General features: G+C 34.5%; 1 protein-coding gene across 1 annotated transcript in view; it reads left to right on the plus strand.

Moving 5' to 3' along the window:
- The window catches only part of KCTD19 (potassium channel tetramerization domain containing 19), a 955,229-nt gene extending 937,167 nt beyond the window's left edge, over positions 1 to 18,062 (plus strand). The window contains 2 exon segments of the mRNA XM_044079536.1: positions 17,387 to 17,541; positions 18,039 to 18,062. Coding sequence (XP_043935471.1) covers positions 17,387 to 17,541; positions 18,039 to 18,062 — 179 coding nt within the window.
- The last annotated feature ends 2,210 nt before the right edge of the window (positions 18,063 to 20,272 follow it).

Consider the following 20,272-nt stretch of genomic DNA (forward strand, 5'->3'; position numbering starts at 1 on the left):
TAAACCAAATCGGATATACAACAGTTCATAAATAATAACTACTAATATAAACTTATCATAACACAATAAAAAATAATAATTAAACCTAACATAACTTTACAACCTTACAAGATCAAACAACAGGCAGGATGCAAAACAAGAAGAATAACAAGAGCAATATATCCTTGTTTGTGCCATAGCAGTAGCTCACCTTTCTCCCCTTCCCAAACAAACAGTCCATTCTTTGTGCAATACAGTAATTCACCTTTGATCACCCAAAATGCTTGTTTGTACCATAACAGTAACTCAGTTGGTTCTCCCCCAAAAGAACAGTGTACCCTTGTATCTGCCATAACAGTAACTCACATTTGCTCCCCCCAAAAGAGCAGTTTATGTTTTTGTGTGCCACCCAACATGCCCTTCAGTTGTTAGCAACTGTATGTCATATTTTTAACAATTAATATCCTCGCACATTTTAAGGCCAGTGATGTAGCATGGCTTACAGAGTACTGGTCAGATAACTGATGAGTGACCAAGAAACACAGAAAGGTAAGACAATGGTGTATATTTGCAAGCAATAATTATAACAGATTGTGTGATCATTAAGTGCATTATGTCCAGATATAATAAATATAATAAATGTGCATATAGTTTATAGTTTGATATCAGTGAACATTCTGTTGCAATTGGTTGTGTGAAGAATGACGTCAGTTCTTTCTTGCCAAGCTGTTTGTGTGGCAAAGAGGGATAAGGCACCCATCCTGTTTTCTGATGGTGCATTGGAATGAGAGTTGAAATCCAGACCTATGTAGACCTATCTGCATGTACTAACATTTTCTACTGTGTATGTCATAGATTGTTTTTCCTCATTTCAACTATTTCTCCCTTTTTCTTTTTTTTTTTTCTTTTTTTTTTGTTATTGTTATTGTTTTATATTATTATGTGTCACCAAAATGTGCCCATGTCATCCATGTGTACCACATCACAAAATGCATCACAGCACAGCAGAGTAGGCCTGCTGCACAGGATCTATCTGCCCCCAATCCACCAGCACCACCACCATTGTCCAGTACATCTGGGAGACAACCTGGTAGCACCATGTCTGCTGCCCCTGCACTACCTGACCCTCAGGTATTTATGGCCCAGAGAATAGTCTAGTGGTTCCCTCTGCGAGCAGTAGCAGAGGCGGTGAGTTTATCACCCATGCTGAACTGCCAGGAATGGTGCATAGGGTTGTACATCACACTGATGGAGGGGCTGCTCTCCCTTATTTTACATAGGACCAGGAGGGGAAGGAGACTTCAAGCACTCCAGCTAGTGGCAGAGTGAGGTGACATTGATGACAGTCCAGTGGGTGAGGCCTCGATTCTCACTGTGAACCAGCTTGATAACCATGGATCCAAAATGACACTACCCTCACCCCATCTATGTTGTCCACTGACCTCTTGTGTCCATTACCATCCCTATGTCTTGTCTTGATTGCTTGCTCACCTACCCAACTTACCAGACCCAGCCATACTTATGTCCCTTTCCCAACATTTCTCTCTCTCTGTCTCCAAAAAAAAAATGGGCATCAATCCCACAAAAAAAAAAAAATCATCTCATACGTAGCTCTCCATTTTGCACATGTCTTCTTGACACACTTGATTCCATCCAGTTAGCTATACAACATGATTGTGTTGTGAAACCAAAAAAAGTCACCAGTCTGAGGTAAAAGAGAAACCACAAATAGCCGAAACCTTGAGTAAGCCAAAACCAGAAAGGCTAAACAAATCACACTGTACTAGTGTACACACACTTTATTAGCCACTTTCATCAAGAGACTTCTTCAGAATACAATGAATCAGAGAATTCAACACATTTAAATACATAAAATTCCTAATTTCCTAGATTATGTTGTGGTCAACCCTCTCTCTGGAGATGACAGTCCAATTTCAGCTAATATTCTACATATATTATAGTTTTTACTGTTGAAAAAATGGATAGCTATGGTTCTTTCCTACCTCCCTCCTGCACATTCCTGCATTGGTTTCCATTTGTTCTTCCCACTTCTTTCTTTCCATTTCACCACTGTCCTATCTTCCCCATTTCTTTTCTTTAATGCATTATTGCACACTGGTGTGCATTGCATACCAATGTGCAGCAATGGTAATGCAAAAGTAGTTAAAAGTATTAGATATAGTAATAATCAAACCAAGTACCATCTGGCCCCAAAAAGGAATGTATGTATCTCTGAAATAACTGCATTAACACGTGCTGCCACAGAGTCAGTTAAGTAGCAGGTGTATTCCAGAGACTCAGTACTAACTGTCAGTCTTTAGCAATGCTTGGGAAGCAATGAATCCCTTCACTTTCTGGGCTCCATGTTTGCAAGGAGGTGTGCAGCATGCTCCAATGTACACCAAATGGTAATACAAAAGTACTTAAAAGTGTTAGATACAGCTGTATTTGAACACAGTACCACTTGGCCCCAAAAAGGAATGTATCACTGCATTAAGTATATTAAAACCTGCTGCCACAGAGTCAGTTAAGTAGCAGGTGTATTCCACAGACACAGTACTGTCATTCTTTAGCAATGCTGACACAGAAATGTTTATATGACATTCCCTTATTTACTAAATATTAAGGTCTCCCTTTTGCCCATCCTGTAATGGTGAGCAAACAAGATAAACACAGCAAAACTTCCATTCCTTCCTCCATTTTCCATGATTAAACTAAGAACCACATCGCACAAACAATGGCCAAAAAATAAAATAATAAATAAAAAAAAAACTGACAGAGAAAACACAATTTGCCAACAAATGAAGAGGAGGTTGGATGTTAAAGAAACAGAACCTGTAAATTATGTGCTGCTTACTTGCATTTCCAACCTTGACATACAGGTAACACTTTGTAGGTCTAACCTGACACTCACACCTGATATAAGCATTCACAGTTGCCAGCCATTAAATACAAACATTAAGGCAGTGCCAGCAGTACGTATACATCCCTACATGGATACAAATGTTTGGGATTCAGCAATTTTAATGAGTTCAGACCTCATTTACAACTTCACCATGCTGACAGGCCTGAATCTATACCAGATGGCAACAATGTAGCTAGGGAAACTGAAGGGGAACCAAATTGTTTATGTGTTGAACATGGAAGAAAGGATATTACTTTGGGATATACTGCACAGAGGAGTACTGACTCTTACATGATATGCCCGCATTTCATCAGCTACATATCGCATGTGCTGACATGTAACTATAAATAGTCTGTTTAATGTTTTTTTCTATTTATTTTCATTAGCACACAGTTTTACACTTTTATCTGTCTGCAATACTTACAAGTGGACTGCTCATCTGGGGGTTGGGGAGCAAAGCTTTATTTCTGTTATGGCACAAAAAAGGTTTATGTTGCTATTGTTGACTCCCTTTTTGCTGCATCCAACCTGTATCTAATGCTGTCACATGTTAAGATCAGTTATGTACAGATCTCACACCTTTTATGTTTTATTCTGTCCATGTAGACTCCTTTCAGTAGTTGTATTCCAAAAGTTTTGGAATTCATGGGAAACACCAGCATGGAGTTTACACAGAGCTTTATAGCTTGTTGAATAGTGCCACCATGTTATACTGGTTAATTAGCACGTAATTCTGCTGCTTATGCCATAATTAGCATGCCATGGTGTTTACCTTGGTGCGTGATTCTACATGGTGCGTACTGAATCTAAATGTTTTTGTGCCCATGTGTGGTAGAAGATGACAGTGTACGCTTAATTGAATCCCACTGTTATTTTAAAAGATAATATGTCACATTTATCTACCATATTAATTTAATTATATATAAAACACTAATGTGTTTCTCCAACACTATCTTAACATTCCACATTTTTTGAATTCTTCCTTTCTACAAATTAAACTACTAAAACTCGCAAATAACAAAAACAAAGACAATTCTACAACTATAACATTATATATTGCTAATAAAACACAACCTACCATGGATGCCCAAGTTCCTTGTTTGCCTATCAAATAGACAATCTGCTCTGCTATCACTCTACCTACCACCACCTAAAAATCCCTCAAAAAACTAGTCAAAAGCTTGCATGACTTGCAAATAATTAATCTATTATTATATATAGGTGAAAAATAGACTATTAATGTGGTTATATATATTGCCATTTAAAACTGTACTCCCCAATTACTACATAAAAGTATAATAATCCTCTTCTATTAATCACAAATATTAAATAATCCAACAAATAGTATATTATTTACCTATTTATGTATTAGTAGTATAAATTACCTATTAAATATTTCTAAATTATTCACTCATTCAACATTATTATAACTTGATCTCTAAATAAATAAGTATAACAGAGTTGGACCTGAAGAGATAAAGATATCTGTAAACCTACAGGTGACATGTAACCTTATTATACTAAACTATAACACAAAAGGGAAATCAAAGCACATATATATTTATCATGCTAAAAGACACACACACACAGTTTAAAGATCTAACAAAAGCTCAGAATTAAATTTAAAGTACAAGTGTCTATATCTAAAAAATGTGTAACACACTCTTAATACAACAAATATCAAAATATTTAAAAATCCCTTACCTTATTAAACTACTGCTTAAATATATGTATGTTATCAAGACCAAAGAGAATGCCTTGCTATTTCCATGGAGTCAAAAAAATATTTACAGTCTGTATTTAAAAATTGCAATGTGCTCAATTCAAATCTTGTTCTTCCTTCGTGGATTCAAACATACTGATAAATGTACTTTACTTTCTATCAAAATGGATGCATGTATTCAACAATAAAATACTCACATTTCAGTTTTAACTTATGAAATGCATTATTTCAGGTAGTTTTAGTGAATCTAATAACATACATGTAAAAAGCTTCAAAGTTCAACCTATCAAGCTTCAAAGTTCAGCTTTCTGATTATTTTCAAGTATTTTATATGATTTTATATGTAAATTATATGATATCTTGAATGTTCACATTTCTGCCATATGCAGGTATATATAATAGACATCTTTCTTAAAAGTAGTTTCTTATTTAAATATATGTTTTCTATCTTATTTTCTTACTAGTATTCTGCCTTATTCTGTATATATTCTATTTCTAAAATCTCCCAAAGAGCTGTTTAATCATCAGCTCTCTATTAAAGATTATAGTATGTGTACATATATCTTAACTTACTGGCACTACTGTTTTATTAATTTTATGTATTAAATATTTCATTCCTTGTACATTTGCCTGTTATTCATAAGATTTTTACTCTTATTAATTCTAGCATTACAAGCAATCTTGAATATATATAAAATAATTCCTGCTTCTTTAATTTAAATGTGTGTTTTAGCCATTGTGTACTGCTGTTCTGATCTAAGCTTCACATCCTGATATTAGAATTTAATTACAGTATATGAAAATGACAACTCACAGCACATAGCACCTGCTAACTTTCTCTCTACATTTCTCATTCCTTTTAGTTCTTTTAAGCTGTTCTAATCAGTAACAAACATCTAACTTTACTTATTTCAATTAATAATTAATATGTATAGTTAGAGTTAATAATACTACTACATAAGCTATTAACATTCAGCAAAATGTAAGCAAATTATATGTCAGCAACAGCTCAATATAAAATAGTGCTATAGCTTTGGTTTTACTAATTCTTTACTTCTAAGAAAAGAAAAAAAAATATTATTTTGAGTAGATTTCTCACATATATACTTGAAAAAAAGAAAGAAAAGTTGTTTTCTTTTTTCACAAACATCAGTGATGAACTTTGATCTGAAGTTTCTTCATTCAGCTCAAGGTGGGAAAACTCCAGGATTCTGACAGAAATGGAACAGTCTTTCATTCTCAAGTTTTTCCTCAGTGTCAGTTGCTTCATAAATAAACCACAATCCAAAAATCAGCCTCAGTTGCAACAAGATGAAGAAAGATAAAAAATTTCAAATAAGCAACTAAGAAGTGCTTACAGAAAGAACTTTAATTTAACAAATAAAAATAAAAATAAATCAGATACATCCAGTGAATCAAGAGCTTTTGTCTCCAACCATTTGGAGACGAGCATGCCCCAACTGATAGCAAATTTATAATATAAAATCATAAATTTGCTGTCAGTTGAGGCGTGCTCTGTCTTGATAAAGTCTCCAAATGGTTGGAGACGAAAGCACTTGATTCACTGGATGTATCTGATTTATTTTTATTTTTATTTTTATTTGTTAAATTAAAGTTCTTTCTGTAAGCACTTCTTAGCTGCTTATTTGAAATATTTTATCTTTCTTCATCTTGTTGCAACTGAGGCCGATTTTAGGATTGTGGTTTGTTTTTTGACTTTCAAAAGTTTGAAGTTATTTGTGCTTCATAAATAACCTGGGAAAGGAATGTGTTATGTAGGAACAAAGAAAACAAAATCACCAGCACTTTAACACTTCTAACTAGCATATTACTTAGATCTGACATTCAGTTAACCCAGCAATGTACATACTAAGCAAAGGTGAACAAATAAAATAAAATCCTTAACTTATTGTCTTAAAGTTACCAATCCTGTTGCTTATAATCCAATGACATTTGCTTACAGGAAGTATTGGTTTAACATTTCTTATATTTATAAGTTTAGCTAAATGAAATAAATTAGGTCTTTCATTGTAAATATAGTAAAACAGTAAAACACTTTATATTCCTTATCATGAGAAATGTTTTAGTTTAAAATATAAATACATACTTACATGTCTTTTGAAATGTAAAGTCCAATACAAATCTTTTACTTAAAGGGTTATTCCATTATTTCAGAAAATAAAAGTTCTGTAATCGGAGAATAAAAGTCACTTGTTTTTAGGCTTTTTAATTTTAAAAGCAGTTTTCTAGGAATTCAACTCAATGTGTCTCTTCAAGTATATTTTATTCCACTCCATTTCTTCAGTATTACTAAGGATTTTATTGCTGTTAAAAAAAGTGGATGCCTTCTTCAGCATATTAAATATTTTGATTTCTTCAAAAATAAATAATTTGATCTTTGCAGGAAACACCAAACTGACTTTAATGTTATTCTTTTTAAGTTCCTTGATTAGTGCTAAACAGGATTTTCTTTTACTCATTACTTTACTGGAATAATCACTGTCAAATCTGACCACATGTTCACCTGAAATAAGTGGTGTGGACCATACTGTTTTTAATATTTGGTCTTTTTCTGCTGGACATGAACTTAACTATAATTGAACATGATGGTGAGTTTTCCTTCTTTAAAGGTGCTGTCAGGGATCTATGTACCCTTTCAATTCCAAAAGATAAAAGTTTCCGGTAGATTTAATGTGTTATGTAACCAGGTAGTTAAGAAGTTTATTATATTGTCATGCTTTTCATGTATGCCATAAAATTTAATGTTATTTCATTTCAGTCTTTCTAAATCATTGAGCTTTTCTATGAGCCAGTTATTTTGTTTTAAAAGAAATCCAGTCTGAAACTCACCTTCAGTTGTTCTTCCTTCATGATCCCTTAAAGTTTCCTCCATACTGATTTGTGTGCTCTGTTTTTTCATAAGAATTTCTAAATGTTCCATCTTCTTTCTGGTCTCTTTGAAACTTTTTAGTTTGACATCCAGTTTGTCTATTTTAAGTAGTACATCCTGCATATTAGATATTAGTGACTGTTATGTATTTTTTAACACATGAATTCTTACTACCATTTCTTGGGTGGCCCATATTGAAGTCTCTTCTCTGTTAACCAAGCAGTTGAAATTCTGACCAAAAAATTACAACTTTTGAAGAATTTGAAACAGTAATTATTTTCTCCGACTATTAGTGAATAAAATTAGCTAACAAGCGTCTCCAGATTTTAATTTGTTTGATTATATTTTCTGTCAGAGAAAAGTTTTCAGTTACAGAGCTTTCACCATTTGCTACTGTCAGTTTGCCATCTTGGCCATACCCCCGTTTCCTTTTTTTATGATTATTTTTAACTTTTTTAAATCTTTCTCATTATCTAGGTGGTTGGTTCTTAATTTGATTTTGATTTTTTCTTTCATTTCCTTATTGCTTTCTTCTCTTTTTGTAGACGTGTACTCAAGAAAAATAGCTTTAAGAGGAATTTTTGTTTTAATTATTATTTAAATTGTTTTACATTTAAGTGCAGTTTTGTGCCTTATATTTATATTATGATTTTAGTAATAGAGAACTGTTCTATGGTAGCATTCCATGCCACTAACATCTGTGACAGCCAAATGCGTTTCTCCACTGTAGTGCATTGTAACATCTAGAAAATGTGTTGAAATTCAAAATGTAGCAGTCTACAATGCACAAACTGTATCACCATATATTTCTGGGAGGCTGGCAAGATCCAAAGTGATGCATACAAGTCTCTTACCCAGGGTCTGTCTGCTGTCATGTGTGGTTTACACATCACATACCTTTTTGCCAGTTCTGTGTCTAACCAGTACTAGAAGATGTCTTTTTCTGTGAGGTCTTGTACTATCAACTATGGACATTCTGGGGAAACCACTGCCTCAGACTGACTGGTGAGGCTTACTGTTGTATGGTGTGCCTAGTAAGCACCAGTTTCCCCCGTGAAATATCAGTGCCTGACCACCAATTGCTGTTGCAGGAGGACAAGCTATTTGTTCAAATGCATTCAGTTGGGTTGGGTATAGTTGAGAGATGGCATTCATTGAAATATAAACTATTAACTTAATACTTTATGGAGGATATTTAATTTGGGGAGAAGAAGGTACCAAGTTCAAATCCAGGTTTCCCAATTAAATTTGAGAGATCAACCCAAAGACTGCATTAAAAAATGAAGTGTGCCTTCAGGAGAAGCACAGATTCTAGGTGGTACCTGTTAGGTAAAGAGGCATGTGGGGCCATTGACTTTAGGCATCAGGAAGGTTGAAGATTCAGGCTACTCTGACCTATGCCAGGGAGCTGCTGTAATAATGAGCAGGATTCACATGTCTCCAGTCACTTGTCATTGTGTACCCATCATAAAGGCCAGCAGTCTTGGCTCAGTAAGCTACTGATTAAATGTTTTCCAGTTTGCCAGACTGCATCACATGGGATAGCTCTGCTGACTGAAAGGTGGCTGTTAAATCAAGCAACCTGTTAAAATGAATTAAGGATTCCTACACTGAATATAGTTTCTGTGACATGATGTGGCTTGGAAGTAGATGACATGATGGTGGGGGGGTGCTAGATATTTTGTGTATCCAGAAAATGAGTTTGGAGGCTAACACGGTGAAGTCTTCTAGCCTGGGATCCACAGTCTACTACTCAGAGAAAAAACAGACTAGAAATCATGTGGGAATCATGGTAAGACAGTCTTCTGAAGACAGTGAGTAATGTCGTTGTGGAATTCCAACTCCAGTATAATGATTGAGCAAACTTTAAACTTAACAAACAAATCATGAAATAATAAACACAGCTTAATATTTATAGCATGTTGAATTTGGACAGGTTGGCATGAATAGGCTTCCCACCCATGTGAAGCAGAGCTCTTTCCTAATGCTGTTCAAGAGAAACCTGGACCAATGGATAGGAAATTGGAAATACACCCAGGTCTAGCATCTGTCCCTCTAATGTACAGAAGCAGCTTGTAAATCTTGCCCTAGCTTACATATACCCCCTTAAAATATTCTACAAGTCACATAAACGTGTGGGATACAATTGGTATGCTTGGATAGGCTTACAAAGGCCTTAGTGGCTGTTAGACTACTGTACAGCCATGAACCTGTGAATGTATTAAGTAGTAACCAATTACAAGAGCTGTTAATTCATTATAGTTTAAAGAGTACTTTCTTCATATGAGCATAAACATACAGATATATATATATATATATATATATATATATATATATATATATATATATATATATATATATTTAGACTGGCTGGTCTTTGTTATCTTATTATATTTGGGAATATTTTATGCTTTTTATATTAATCTGTTTGCTCTTAGTTGTAATGCTACATATATGTTTGTCTCAAGATTAAGTAAAGAAAAAAGGAAGAATAAATGGAAAAGTAATTACTGTCTAAAAATGTGTCACATAGTGAACATACTAGCTATGTCTCTCCACAATCTGCATAAAAAGTAAATTTATAAGGGAAGCATTAGATGCAGGACATCCAGATTCCATAATAGCCTCTTCCCACATGCTATTAGACTGCTGAATATAAACCCATAGTCTAATGCGCTACATGGGTAAAACATTTGTGTGCAATATGTCATTGTTGCTTACATAAACTCCCTGAATAGCTCACTTCATACGTCTCTCTCTCTCTCTCTGCACTAGGAAAACTGTGAACTGTAAGTTTATGGTATATATTGGTGGTGGGTAAAATTACACGTGTGTCTCGCTTATTTATTATAGTACTGTTTTTTGCATATCTTTTATTTCTACTGAGTCTATTCCTGCTGGTGTGTTTGTTGTGTTTCTGATGTAAATAGAGCTTTCAAATTTGTTTTACTTTATTTACTTTTTGTATCTTATTTTTTTTGTTTTAATTTAGTTTAATTTTTTTTAATTTAATCTGTCTTCCTTCTGTAAAGTGTCATTCATCTGGTATGAGCCTGAGTATCGAAATTTCATGCAGTGATATGCATTTTTTTCCTCTGTGTTGATCTGTATGACAATAAAGTTTACTTTCACTTTGACTTGAGTTTGACTTATTAAGTTATGAATAAATGTAATTCAAAGACAACATGATGTAACAAGCATGGGATAATACCTCTTCATTGGAAAATTGTGCCCTTCAAAAATATGAAGCCCTCTTGAAGCCTGTTAAATAACTATTCTGAGGAAAACTCTTTTCCCATCATGGCACTTTCTGTTCTTCTGCTTACAAGTAAGCATCAATTATCATGTACATGATCTTTCTATTAATATCTTTCCACCAACTACATACAACATATTAAATTCTAACAAATTAATTAATATTACGGAAGATTAAAACAGATATCATGCTAGTCTTTGTTCTAAACACATCTTTATTTTTTTCGACCTTAAATTGAAAAGGCTTCACTAAAATAAATCAGCATCAGTGTTCTAAATAAACATAATATATAGTACCTTGAAACAATTTAGGTGCAGAACACAAAGTAACTAAAAAGTGTCTGTTTCTAGTCCACTACCAGGTAATAAGGTACCAGGTCTTTCCTCTGGGAAACAGTACTTGGTAAAAACATCTCTTCTCCAGAGCCCATGGTCTGGTCTTCCAGTTCCTCTTAACAGTTCCAGATTCCAGTGGCTGTCCTTGGACTTGATTAGAACTATGTAACCCCTGAGTATGGCTGTGTAACCCCTGCTTTTAAAAATCTTCCACTAACAATGTTACTTAATTGTCATTGTTGCCACGAGTTCCCTTTAAAGGAGCATCTGTCACATACATAAGTAATACAGAGAACACAAACGCAACTCATGAGTACAGCTTTATATAGCTTTATTGGTGTGAACTACCATTCTGTGTTCCAATATATGCAGAGTTTTTAAAGCCCTCATAGTATCAGGCTTGCATAACTTGGCACTTTAAATGGGTCTTTATCACTTCAGCAAAGTGACACTTCAGCGAAGACATTTCATCGGAAATGCTGTTCATTGAAATCTACTTTTGTGGGGGGTTCTGCCCCCACACCCCCCGCTAATTATATATACTAACTCCAAGATAAAACTACAGTGGGGAAAGGGCAAATTTCCTGATCCTCGTACCACAATCTCAGTATACTCAGTTTGACAAATGGCATGTTCGATGTAAGTGAACCGAAAATGCCATTCACCGAACTGATTTTTCACTGAAGTGATATAGACCCCCTTTAAATGACATTAATTTAAAAGTAAGCATAAATAAAACATTATGAAATCTTTGCTGACCAGTAAAAATAATGACTTGTGTTTCATTGATTCAAGAACATCTCGATGAGGCAATAAAATTAACAGTTATGTGATAATGTATTAGTACAGTAATAGTACTTTAATGCCAGTCTTCGTTATCGGCAATATACAGAAACATACACCTCTTCTAGCTAGAGAACTCCTTTGTCATAAATGGCATTGTTATTATACTGTATGCATGTAGAAATAAGGCTGCAGAGACTTGCCTTTTTTAATTATAATAACCCCTCAGGAACTACATATATCCAATAATGCATTAGTAATTAGACATGTGTATAACATGTTTCAACCAACATCATGATTAACTAAGTTTAACATAGCCTCTTTTGCTAACACTGGTTTGAGTTTAAATAACACTTTAAGCCCCTGATTAAAGTTAGTTACAACAAATCATTCTGAAGATTAGGATTTGCTGCTGGAACTTCTGTTTGGCATCTACTTTTCTGAAGTAAAAGCCAATACCAAAGAGCTCTGGCTGACTATGTTTGCAGATGCTGCAAGCTAGGAGCAGTCATTGAATCCCCAAATGACTTAACCATCCTGCATAAAGGTTTGTCCCAAATAAATAACTTGTCCCAAAATCATGGACTGAAGCTAAAATGCCAAAAAATGCATTACTGCATCCTGTGGGAAGTCATGTACCCCAGGAAACTACCACATTGACAATACACCCCTAAGGGTTGGCCCACTTGTTTAGGATTTGTGAACTTATGTGGACAGTGACCTTACTTTTGACCAGCATGCATCTATTGTTGTGAGAAAGTCCTTCTATATTGCACAGCTTATAAACAAAGAGATTGTGTATAGATCTAGGATGTCATAGTTCCCCTATACTCATCCCTCATTAGGCCAGTCATTGAGTATAATACCCCCTTTGGCATGTATTTGACAGACATATTCAACAACTGGAATGCCCAAAGTGAAACAATGCTAAAAGATACAAGGCCTAAGCAACATATTCTACATGGACCTATTCAAAGCCCTGCCTCTATACTTTGTATCCTACATACTACTAGGAGGTGACCTGTGTCAGGCATACGAGCCATCCTCTGACCCAATACTGATGGATTTACTGCACATCAGCAAGTCAAATGGCATCAGAAGTACTCGGTCTAGGGATCTAAACCTCTTCTGCACCATTCACAGACTGGTTTGGAGGGACAGGTATATCTCACAGAGGATCCTCTCACCCAATACTGATGGATTTACTACACATCAGCAACTCAAATAGCATCAGAAGTACTCAGTCTAGGGTTCTAAACCTCTTCTGCACCATTCACAGAGGGTTTGGAGGGACAGGTATATCTCAAAGATGATACAGCTGCTCTGGAACAAACTCCCCATCCAGAAAAAAACAAAGTTTGTCCCTGTCCATATTCAAGCACAACTTAGACCTATGGAAGCAGGACTGCCCCATGTACTACTAATGGACAGAGGCAGTGCCTAAATTCTTTATCCCATGCATGGGTCCCCTAAAATTATTCTATGGTATGATCCCAGTTATTCCCATTAGGGGTAATATATAATTACCAATCATGGGACTGGGTAAGACGAAACTCTAATTAAATTGGATAGGTTAATTCAAGCACAAAAAAGGAAGTTGGCTAGGCTTAACATAACTTGCAAGCACATATAGCCTAATGCTTACCTATGAACGTAAGAACCTATATGCAAAAGATTTTTTTTACTTACTGTGTTCACTGTAATTAAGCCCTTGTCATGTAAAATGAGCCTTCTGATTCTAAAATGTGTAGTTTATGTTTTAGTTACATCAGTGTTGCTATGTTAAATTTATTAAGCTTTAACTCCTTTTGAGTTACTGTATGCTGATCAGCTGCCCAATTGCTTTGTTATTCCATGTTATCTGGTGCTGTCTTCTAATGATAGAAAGGGAGCAGACAGTTTCCATCACTTGGTACAGTCAATCTGGCAATTAAGGCAGCAAAAAACTAAACATAGCTGCATTTAAGTAAAGGCTAACAAAAGTGTTGGAGTAATGTTTTGGATACATAGTAAATCCAATGTATTAATTTACAGTATGTTCAAAAGTTACAAAACATTTGAGAAATTAAATCAGAATAAATTAGAAATGTCAAAAGGAGTTAAAGTGGAGAAGAGTTAATCCCAAGTTCAAGGCAAAATTCAAACAATTCCTGATTGGTCAACATAAACACAAATAGCAGGAGATTAGGAACATTACTTAAATATTAATTTGCCCCTCTAAGTTAGCCCCTCTTTCTTTCTGATTACCTCCTATGCTGTACTGTTTCAGTTACACATATGCCTTACTATTTACTAACTTGTCAGTTACAATGAACTATTTCTCTGTTTTGGAGTGCATTGTTAGACATCAGCAACACCATTTGCATTCAAGACTATGTATTATTAGTTGCATGTCTGTTTTATTCTGCTTTTATTGATATTTGTTGTTTGTTGTTTTTGTTGTTATGATGGGATTGTAACCCAGGATGAGCCTGCAATTGGTCATTCTGCGATCATGCCTCTACCTCAGTAACCAAAATATAAATAAATAAAAAGAAAAACAGAACAGGATAAAATTCATAGTAAAGTGTACGGTGTTTGCCATACAGTGCAGTAACATTGAATACTTTAATAAATTGTTGTCTACTGCAGAATGATCACTTTTATGAAGAAAACTAGGAGTATGAGAATTACTTAAATGATAGCCCTAAAGTAAAGTGCATATGTGTGTATTATAAATTGAACATATTACTACTAGAATGAAAACTTTTAGAATAATCTGTGCATCTGTGAAAATAAAGATGTGATGAAGATAAGATAATGATGAAAATCATGACCATAAAGATGATGAAGACATGATGTAGATGTAATAATTATGGCACTGATGGTGATGATGTAATGAAGATGATGAAGGTGATCATGCTGACAATAAAGATGTCAAGACGATGAATATATGATCAAAATGGTGAAAATAAAGATGATACATCAGCTGCCTTTATCACAACATTGACATCTTCATCACATTACATCATCTTCATTTTCATTGCCTCTTCATTTCTTCAAAGTCTTCATCACATCTTCATATATTCATAATCACCACATCTTTTTCATTGCACATTTTCATTGTCCTCATCGTCATCATTGCCTTTATCATCACATCATCTTTAATACATTTTTATCATCTTCACTGAATTTTCATTATCACTTTGTCATCGAAATTGCTTTCCATCTTCATATGCTTTGTCTTCATTATGTTATCTTATTCTCATCTTTATTATCTTCATTATGTCTTCATCATTTTCATCACTGTCATCATCATTGCCACTTCATCTTTGTTGTCCTCATATTCACTGCATCTTCACTTCATCTTTATCACTATCACATCTTCACCACCTTCATCAGCAGCAACAGGTTCATCATCATTTTCACCATATCTTAATAATCTACACTGAATATTTATTTGTTTTGAATTTGTTTACTGGGGTAGAGCACTGATCAATTCTGACCAATTGCACTCTTAGCCCTGGATCATAAAATGACTAGACATACAAATTGTACAATTTCAACAGATAAGTGACAAAAAAAACAGTAAAATTGAGAAATGCCTTGGATACTTAGTAATTCAATGTATAAATTTACAAAATATGCAAAAGTTACAAAACATTTGAGAAATTAAAGCAGACTAAACTAGAAATGTGAAAAGGAGCAAAAGATCTTAGTGGGTGAGTTATAGTGGAGAAGAGTTAAAGCAGTCTTATGTGATATGACCAGAAGGGTAACAAGTACAGTCTGCTTCAATAACTAAATGTAATTTAAGTAGAGAATGAAACTTGAAATAAGAGGACAAGTCTTTAATTTCAGGTTGGAGTGACTATAACAGGTTAGGCCCAAGAATGGCAAATGCATTGTCAGAGTAATTTAACTCGGAGTGTGGGATTTATGTTTTAGATCTTGGGTGGTTCAAGGATCCTAGGAGTAGGTCTACTCTTTGATTAACTGGAAGCCAGTTTGCCTTTTTTTTACCATTGTATAGTGGTGTTCATTTCTTGGGGAGTGTCTAATAAATCTACATATTTTGTATTTTCTAGTGTTTGCATAGCAGCTGAATTTTTAGTGCAGATTGCTGATATTAACAGGAGGCTGAATTTGAGTTGAGAGAGTATGATTCCTTTCCCTATTGTGGATCTGGTGGAGTGTGAGAGAAAATGGAATTTTTTTGTGTCCAGAAAAGTAGGGGATTAATTGCCATTGAATGTTCATCATCATCGATGCATCTTAACTATCATCACAGATACATAAATTCTTCCAACAGTTGTACAAATCAATCTGTTTATTCTGTAACACTCACAAAAAATGTACTGTAAGGCTAGCATTGTGATAGTTCACATGCCCTTAGTTTTCTTCATAAAAGTGATAACCTCATAATAAACAACTATTTATTACATATATGTCATTACACTGTATGCCAAGTATTATCCACTTTGCCAGGAATTTTACTATTTCATTTTGCTTTCGTTACCTTTAACTTGAACTGTATTTAATTATTTACTGATTTTCTATCTAATCGATAGTGTTGCATTATGTATAACTTTGTGTTGAACTCTGCTGCATACTATCCAAAACACTCCTACCCACTAACAACTGCTTGTCCCCACAATTATATTATCAAAGGGGGCAGCATATGACACAGAATCAGGAAGCAATTAAATAGCCCCTCAGCATACAGTAAACACAAACACACATTTACTTAATACATACAGTTGCACTAAAGTAACTAAAGTAAAACCTATATATTTTAAAATCTTAAAGCCCAGTTTTCTTAACATTGTCTTTTACACACTATATTGCTGTGAAGAAGATAACACAGTGCCAGTCTACCCAATATTTGTGCTGTGCAAGCGTGAGACAACACAGGCTTGGAGATTCCAGGGCATCGAAAAAGAGGAAAGGAATGCTAAGGAAATCTTTCTATGTTTACTGTGCTTTATAAGGTGAGAAGCATGTATGTTAGGACTTGATGCACAAAATGACTTCTCCCTTGAACATGTGCCGTTAATAGTCAGTGGCTCAAAGAAATATAGTTCCAGTGATGGGTTCAGTTTTAATGCCTGAGGGAAGATAGGAGATTAGGAAAGGCTATATTTCCTATATAAGGAAAAGCTTTGTTGTAAAGCTGGCATTTATAAAACTGGTAGCTACACTATATAATAATGTTGAATTTACATTGCCTTATCAGTGTCTGGAACACCTAGCACCCCCACCCTCACTTCTCTCTCCCCCTCTATCTCTTTTTCTCTGTCGCATTCTGCCTTTCTTATTTCTTAGTCCTTCAACAAATACTCTTAAGTATGAAGATCTACATTGCAGAGTCCAGCTAATAATAATTTTCATTGCTTCTTCCTATACATGCCTCTGTAAGTTTCTTAGTGTTGATATTCTGAACTTTTAGCATCTTTTAATGTTTATGTAGACTGTATAACTGAGTACTGCAGATGCTTTTCCACATAAAGTAACCTAAAGTCTTTTCTTATTTTAGATATTGTTTATGTGAGTTTTAATCTGTCTCATGAGGAGATGTTATATGCCCGAGAATGCCATTATTTTCTGACTGATGTCATCACAGACTTCTGCAGACTGAAAAATCCAAGTGAAATCCCAAGAAGAATCATATGTCTTGTGAACAGTATTTGGGTATGTTCTTGAGAACTTTAACAACTAACAAAAATGTAAGAGTCGTAGGTGTACTACTTTCCATTTTACAATTCTGTGAGGTAGTTAATCTTTCATACATGAACTAAAACATAATTTTGTTTACATACCAGTTTAATATCTTTACCTTATAACTTTGAAATAGTACAAACATTGAGAATGAAAACACCTACATTTTAAATGTCAAACTCTTTTTACAAGCAGAACTTTTTTGACAGTTCATAGTTTGTTCTTCAGAGGGAATGTGATTCAGAAATTCATTTCAGTCCACTTGGATTTGGTCTTCATTTCAGCACTAGCTATACTCATTAAGAAATGTTTTTAGGTTTCATTTTAGGGAGTTAACCTGAACAATTTGGCTTGAAGTTGTTTGTTTCAGTTTATAAGAAATCCAATTATTTAATCAAAAGGCATTCCAACAAATGTAATGTTGTACTCCTAAAATAAATTTAATTTATGTTGTATTCCATATCTTTTAGGCTCTAAGTAATAAAAAAATGTGAAAAGTAATATTGGTTCATGTTAGGATTCAGTTTGCTTCTCATTGTAACTGGCATTCTGACCTTTGCTGAGTCAGTTGACTGCCTGCTTATAGGATATGTGCCTTAAAGTAGTGCTGTTGTACAAACATTGAATATTTAAGTTCAGTAAATGCATTACTTTACATTTGTTATAAATACGTGTAGTATATGTCTGCTGCTGTGTTAATATAATTTTAGTAATATTTGTAATGCTGTACCCTACCAGTCAGAAGAAAAAAAGTAGTCACCCCTTGCCATTGTTTCCAGCTGCTTCACAGGTTAATCTGATCTTTCTAAGAATCTTAACAATTCAAAAAGAACCTCGAACAATTTTATTTTTTTATTTCCCCTCTCCTAAGAACAGGATGTTTGTACCATTTATGAATGTCTCTAATCACTTTTTTTGGTTCGTTTACCAGTATAGAAGTCAAACTTTTTGCTCTTATTTAGAGTTTTTAGCGCTTTTAAGAAAACTGACAAGAATGCATCAAAATTCAATTTTATTGCTAGCTTTCTTTTGTTTAGTTCAGTTAGCATTTTTATTGTAGCATTTCCTCATTAAAAAGATACTCCTGCGGAGTCCTTCCAGAGCCAAGCATATTTTTATAATGTTGCTTACCATGCAGTGATTTAGTAATTTAATTTAGTTTAGTTTTTAAAGGAGTTTTGGGACATAAATGACATTTTTTAAGATTTTTATTTAATCCTGACTGTACATTTCCTAATTCTTATGCTTCGGGAGGTTCCTTGGGATCACTTCTCTTTACTCCTTACTGGAAGTGGGCAAGATGAGTTCCTGTTGAAATTGAGGGGGCTACATTTGCAGGCCTCACAACTGTAAGAAAAAAATGCATACATACATTAACTCCACGGTTGCAATACTTTGGGTTGTTCATCTCAGAGTTGACATATTTAAATTGCAGGAGGATGACCACATCAGGGGAGTGCAGGTGCGTGCTTTAAATAGCAGTAGTGAATTTCAAGATTTGCTGTAATTCTTTGATAGTTACACTTTATTTTTCATTGCTGCAGAAATGGCAGTTAATTATTTTACTGTTTCAATTTGGAGCCAAGCATGGGCCAGAAGACACATTATGCACTTTAGTTTGACTGTCCTAAGCCATCTGACTTTCATGTAGATAAACTGCATTTGGTTATTCCTGAGTTCTTCTGCTATTAATAAGTTATGGAAGATTTTATGATGGGTCACAACTTAAGATAGGCAGCATAGATATTCCTGTAGCAAATTTCATGTGATATGGGAATAAGCCAGTGATGAGCATTAGTATTTGACCAGATGTTTTCAGTAGTCAGACATTCTCAAGTGTGTAAGACTGCAGTTTATACCACAGTTATTAGAGGGCACCCACACTATAAGAAAGGGGACATAAAAATGCCTTACTCAGTTCTCTTTTTGCTGCTGCTTATACTAAATTGTTGCCTGTTTAGCTTTGCCAGTTTGTTTTTTTATGTTTTTTTTCAGTAATTTAAATATTCTTCTTATTTTTTTATATTACATTTAAAATTATGTGACATTTCCATGTATATCAGGACCCATAAGTGATGTCTCTTGAAAAAGGCACCAAGAAGTGCTGTTGTTGTTGTTATTTTTTTGTAAATATGTATATAAGGTTTAGTAGACTAGACTGATTTCTGTGTAGGTTGGTGTTATCCCAAAGAAAGCGCAAGGGCTCCACAAAAAACAGTAAACACAAAAGAAAAACGAAGCCCAGAGACGTGCAATAAAGCTCCCAGTCGGCAGAAACTGTTCAGTTACTTAATTCTCAGTGTAGTCACACAGCGTGGAAATGAAAATACTTAAAAAATCACTTTTATTAAATCCACCAAAACACATTAACGCTCAAACCATACATTTTCATTTCTTAACTAGAAGTAGAAGAACCGCATCTTGAATTCAAGTTCACGTTTAAGCTTGTAGAAGGCAAAACGTACTGTTCCAGCCCACATCTGATGAAGTTAAGAAACAAAAACCTATGGTTTGAGCACTAATGTGTTTTGGTGCATTTAATAAAAGTGATTTTTTAAGTATTTCTGTTTCCACGCTGTGTGACTACGCTGAGAATTAAGTAACTAAACAGTTTCTGCCAACTGGGAGCTTTATTGTACGTCTCTGGGCTTCGTTTTTCTTTTGTGTTTATAGGTTGGTGTTATACTTCTAAACATGCTCTCAT

The sequence above is a fragment of the Protopterus annectens genome, chromosome 8.part0 (assembly GCF_019279795.1).
Source record: "Protopterus annectens isolate FY-2018-M chromosome 8.part0, PAN1.0, whole genome shotgun sequence".
NCBI classification, from domain to species: domain Eukaryota; kingdom Metazoa; phylum Chordata; order Ceratodontiformes; family Protopteridae; genus Protopterus; species Protopterus annectens.